Source organism: Otolemur garnettii, unplaced genomic scaffold (assembly GCF_000181295.1).
Source record: "Otolemur garnettii isolate 467f Iridium unplaced genomic scaffold, OtoGar3 scaffold00133, whole genome shotgun sequence".
Lineage (NCBI taxonomy): Eukaryota > Metazoa > Chordata > Mammalia > Primates > Galagidae > Otolemur > Otolemur garnettii.
In genome coordinates this window covers 5,589,940-5,594,914 of record NW_003852528.1, presented here as the reverse complement: position 1 = coordinate 5,594,914, position 4,975 = coordinate 5,589,940, and the positions used below count along the sequence as shown (strand labels likewise).

Sequence of the window (4,975 nt, the reverse complement as noted above, 5' to 3'; positions counted from 1 at the left end):
CTCTCTCTCTCTTTTTTTTTTTTGCTGTTTTTGGCCGGGGCTGGGTTTGAACCCGCCACCTCCCGTATATGGGGCCAGCGCCCTACTCCTTTGAACCACAGGCGCCCCTCCAAGTGTCTCTTTTATACATGTTTTTTTGGAGGCTGGGACTTGTCTTTTCATTCCCTTGACAGCATCTCTCACAACATAGAAAGGTTTTATTTTAGTGATGTCCAGCTTATCACTTCTTTCATAGGTTGTATCTTTGGTGTTGCAGGTAAAGTTATTGCTATACCCAAGGTTATCTAGATTTTTCTCCTATGTTATTGTCTATGAGTTTTGTAGTTTTGCATTTTACATTTAACTCTGATCCTTTTTCTTGTTTTTGTTGTTTTTTTTGGTACCATGACTCCATGATCCTTTTTTTTTTTTTTTTCCTTTGAGACAGTCTCATTATGTCGCCCTGGGTAGAGAGCCATGGCATCAGAGCTCACAGCAACTTCCAACTCCTGGGCTTAAGTGATTCTCTTGCCTTAGCCTCCCAAGTAGCTGGGACTATAGGCGTCCCCCACAATGCCTGGCTATTTTTTGTTACAGTTGTCATTGTTGTTTGGCAGTCCCTGGCTGGATTCGAACCCGCCAGCTCTGGTGTATGTGGCTGGTGAGTTGGCTGCTTGAGCTACAGGCACCAAGCTGAACCTTTTTTTTTGGAGACAGTCTCACTTTGTCGCCCTTGGTAGAGTGCTATAACATCACAGCTCACAGCAACCTCCAGCTCTTTTGAGCTTAAGTGATTCTCTTGCCTCAGCCTCCTGAGTAGCTGGGACTATAGGTGTCTGCCACAATGCCTGGCTGTTTTTTGTTGCAGTTGCCATTGCTGTTTTAGGTGGCTGGGGCTGGGTTTGAACCCGCCATATTGGTATATGGGGCCAGCCCCCTACCTGCTGAGCCACAGGTGCCATCCCCACCCCCTCATTTTTTGTAAAGACAAGCTCTTAGTCTATCACTTGGGCTAGAGTTATCAAAGCTCATAGCAACCTCAAACACCTGGGTTCAAGCCATCCTCTTGCCTCAATATTCTAGTTTTTTTTTTTTGTTTTTTTTTTTAAGAGACAGAATCTCATGTTCTTGCCCTCAGTACAGTGCCTCCAACAAATGCCTCACAGCAACCTCCAACTCCTGGGCTTAAAGCGATTCTCTTGCCTCAGCCTCTCGAGTACCTGGGACTACAGGCACCTGCCACAACACCCAGCTTTTTTTTTTGTTGTTGCAGTTTGGCCAGGGCCGCATTTGAACCGGCTACTCTCGGTATATGGGGCCGCTCCCTACTCACGGAGCCACAGGTGCTACCCTCAGTATTCTGTTTTTTCAGTATCTAGGACTACAGGCGTGTACCACATACCTGGCTAACTTCTATTTTTGGTAGAGACAGGGTCTCATTCTCAGTCTGATCTCAAACTCCTGGCCTCAAGCCACCCTCCTTCCGTGGCTTCCCAAATTCCTGGGATTACAGCATGAGCCGTTGTGCCCAGCCTGGTTGGCCTTTGGAGGCCGTGAGGTCTGTGTCTAGATTGATTTTCTTATATGTGGATGTACAGTTATTCTAGCAATTTGGTGAAAAAAACTGTCTTCACACACACTCTGGGAGGCCGAGGTGGATGGATTGCCTGAGCTCACAGGTTTGAGACCAGCCTGAGCCAGAGCAAGACCTCATCTCTAAAAATAGCTGGGCATTGTGGTGGATGCCTGTATTCCCAGCTGCTTGGGAGGCTGAGGCAAGAGAATTGCTTGAGCCCAAGAGTGTGCAGTTGCTGTAAGCTGTGAGGCCACAGCACTGTGCGGAGGGCACTCAAAAAAAAAAAAAAAAAGCAAAACCTCTGTTTCCATGGTATTGGTTTGCTCCTTTGTGAAAGATCACTTGTCTCTCATCACATGGGTGTGCGTATGATCTGAAGGTCTCCAGTGAGACTGGCTGGGAAGAATGTATGTGCCTTGACCTTCTCTGGCTTAAGTGGTATTTCTTTTTCATTTGTTCTTTTTGAGACAAAGTCACTAGGTCACCCTTAGTAGAGTGCTATGGTGTCACAACTCACAGCAACCTCAAACTCTTGGGCTTAAGTGGTTCTCTTGCCTCGGCCTCCCAAGTAGCTGGGACTACAGGCGCCTGCCACATAGCCTGGCTGTCTTTTTGTTGTTGTTTAGCAGGCCTGGGTGGAGTTTAAACCTGCCAGCCTTGGTGTATGTGGCCAGCGCCCTAACCACTGAGCCTTAAGTGATACTTCTTACAAACAGCAGCCTCTCATCCTTGCACATCTGCAGTCTTGGTGGTTGTGGGATGCTGTTGGCTCTGTGGTTGTTTGGTTGAGAACCTCCCTGCAGCCCAGGCTTGGGGCACAAGTGTAGTACATCACTTGCTGGCCTTGTCCCCTCTCAGCCACCACCTTGGTGGTTCTTCATTTCAGCGGGGTATGGCTGCCCCTGTGCAGACAGCTAAGAATGCTTTTCCTTCTCTTTTGTACCGGTGTTTGTAGAATATATGGTTTTCTCAGATGTATTTGTTGCTGTTCAGTGGGGTGGTCTTTTCCATGGAGAGTTTTGCTGGGGGCTGCCTTGTGGCTCCTAAAGCAGGCGTCCTCAAACTGTGGCCCGCCTAGGACATTTATCTGGCCCGCTGGGTGTTTTTGCCATTGCTGCCTATCCTGCTTAGCAGCCGACTCACCCCTGGGCCCGCAGTCCGGCCCTCCAACAGTCTGAGGGACAGTGAACTGGTCTCCTGTTTAAAAAGTTTGTGGACCCCTGTTCTAAAGAGAAGATGCAGAGCATTTTGGGAGGTAAACAAGATTACAAGTCAGTGTGCTGTAGTTGTTACTGCACAGGAGTTCTGAGTTGTACCATTAGGATAACTCAAGCAGGATATTCAGGGCCTGTGAAGCCAGGGCCAGGGCTCAGGAGTATTCTGTTTTTCAGGCCATTAATTAAGGAAAAGTTGAGCCAGGGTGTGACCCTCATCGTGGACAGATATGCATTTTCTGGTGTTGCCTTCACAAGCGCCAAGGAGGTGAGTGTTGCTTGGCTTCCTGTGGACTGAACGTGTAGACCTAGAGCTGCCCTCTGCAGTTTCACTTACAGCACGAGTGATACACATTTGACTTGTTCTTTGGAGTTTTATGATTCCTAGATTCCTTTTATCTTTTTGCTAGATTAATATTTTTCTTTTTTTTTTTTTTTTTTTGAGACAAACGTCTCACTTCTGTCACCATAGGTAGAGTGCCATGGTGTCGTAGCTCTCAGCAACCTCAAACTCTTGGGCTCAAGTGATCCTCTTGCCTCAGCCTCCTGAGTAGCTGGGACTATAGGCCAGGCTAGTTTTTATGTTTTTAGTTGAGGCAGGGTCTCACTCTTGCTCAGGTTGATCTCAACTCCTGAGCTCAGGCAATCCATCTGCTCAGCCTACCAGAGTGCTGGGATGAGAGGGATGAGAGGAATGACCAACCATACCTGGCTCATACATAAATTTTTTTTTTTTTTTGAGACAGTGCCTCAAGCTGTCCCCCTGGGTAGAGTGCCGTGGCATCACAGCTCACAGCAACCTCCAACTCCTGGGCTCAAGCGAGTCTCCTGCATCCGCCTCCCAAGTAGCTGGGACCACAGGCGCCCGCCACAACGCCCGGCTATTTTTTGGTTGCAGCCATCATTGTTGTTTTGGCGGGTCCGGGCTGGGGATTCGAACCCGCCACCTTAGGTGTACGTGGCTGGTGCCTTAGCCGGTTGAGCTATAGGCACCGAGCCCATAAATTTTTTTTTTTGCAGTTTTTGGCCGGGGCCAGGTTTGAACCTGCCACCTCCAGTATATGGGGCCAGTACCCTACTCCTTTGAGCCACAGGTGCCGCCCCATACATGAATTTTTTTGGGGGAGACAGAGTCTCACTCTGTCACCCATGGTAGAGTACCTTGGCATCACAGCTCACAGCAATCTCACATTCTTGGGTTCAAGTGATTCTCTTGTCTTAGCCTCCTAAGTAGCTGAGAATACAGGTGCCTGTTACAATGCCTGGCTATTTTTAGAGAAGAGGTCTTGCTCTGGCTCAGGCTGGTCTCAAACCTGTGAGCTCAGGCAGTCCACCGCCTCCTCTCCCAGAGTGCTAGGATTATAGGCATGAGCCACCTCTCCTGGCTCCATACATGTATTTATTACAATTAAAAAAGAATTTAGGCTTGGCACCTGTGGCTCAAGTGGCTGAGGTGCCAGCCACATATACCTGAGCTGGCAGGTTCAAATCCAGCCCAGGCCCGCCAAACAACGATGGCTGCAACCAAAAAAATAAATAACTGGGCATTGTGGCAGGTGCCTGCAGTTCCAGCTACTTGGGAGGCAGAGGCAGGAGAATAACTCGAGCCCAGGAGTTGAAGGTTGTTGTGAGCTGTGATGCCACGGCACTCTACCCAGGGCGATAGCTTGAGGCTCTGTCTCCAAAAAAAAAAAAAAAAAAGAATTTCATTAAGGTCCATATATTCAAACTTTTTTTTTTCTTTTTCGAGATAAGAGTCTCTGTCGCCCAGGTTACAATGCAGTGTTGTCAGTGGTTTTAGCTTATAGACACCTACCACAATGCCTGGCTAGTTTTTCTATTTTTAGTAGAAATAGGGTCTTGCTCTTGGATAGGCTGGTCTTGAAATCCTGAGCTCAAGGGATCCACCTGCCTTGGCCTCCCAGAGTGCTAGGATTACTACAGTGAGCTACCACACAGCCTTATATTACATTTTTAAAAATATATGTTTGTAAGAGATACTTGTCAGCTTCTCCCATCAAAAGACCTGTGATGTCTTTTCTTTCTCATGATAAAAGCTCTTGATGGTGACTGACTCCAAAATGATCACCTTTTGTTTTATTTTTTTTTAAGACAGAGCCTCAAGCTGTCCCCCTGGGTAGAGTGCCGTGGCATTACAGCTCACAGCAACCTCCAACTCCTGGGCTCAAGCGAGTCTCCTGCATCC

The 4,975-nt window shown here is 47.9% G+C and overlaps 1 protein-coding gene across 1 annotated transcript in view; it reads left to right on the top strand.

The window, feature by feature from the left end:
- Positions 1-4,975, top strand: part of DTYMK (deoxythymidylate kinase) — an 11,429-nt gene that overhangs the window by 2,138 nt on the left and 4,316 nt on the right. The window contains exons 2-3 of the mRNA XM_023518253.1: positions 2,442-2,445; positions 2,753-3,037. Coding sequence (XP_023374021.1) covers positions 2,442-2,445; positions 2,753-3,037 — 289 coding nt within the window. The remainder of the gene's footprint in view (positions 1-2,441; positions 2,446-2,752; positions 3,038-4,975) is intronic.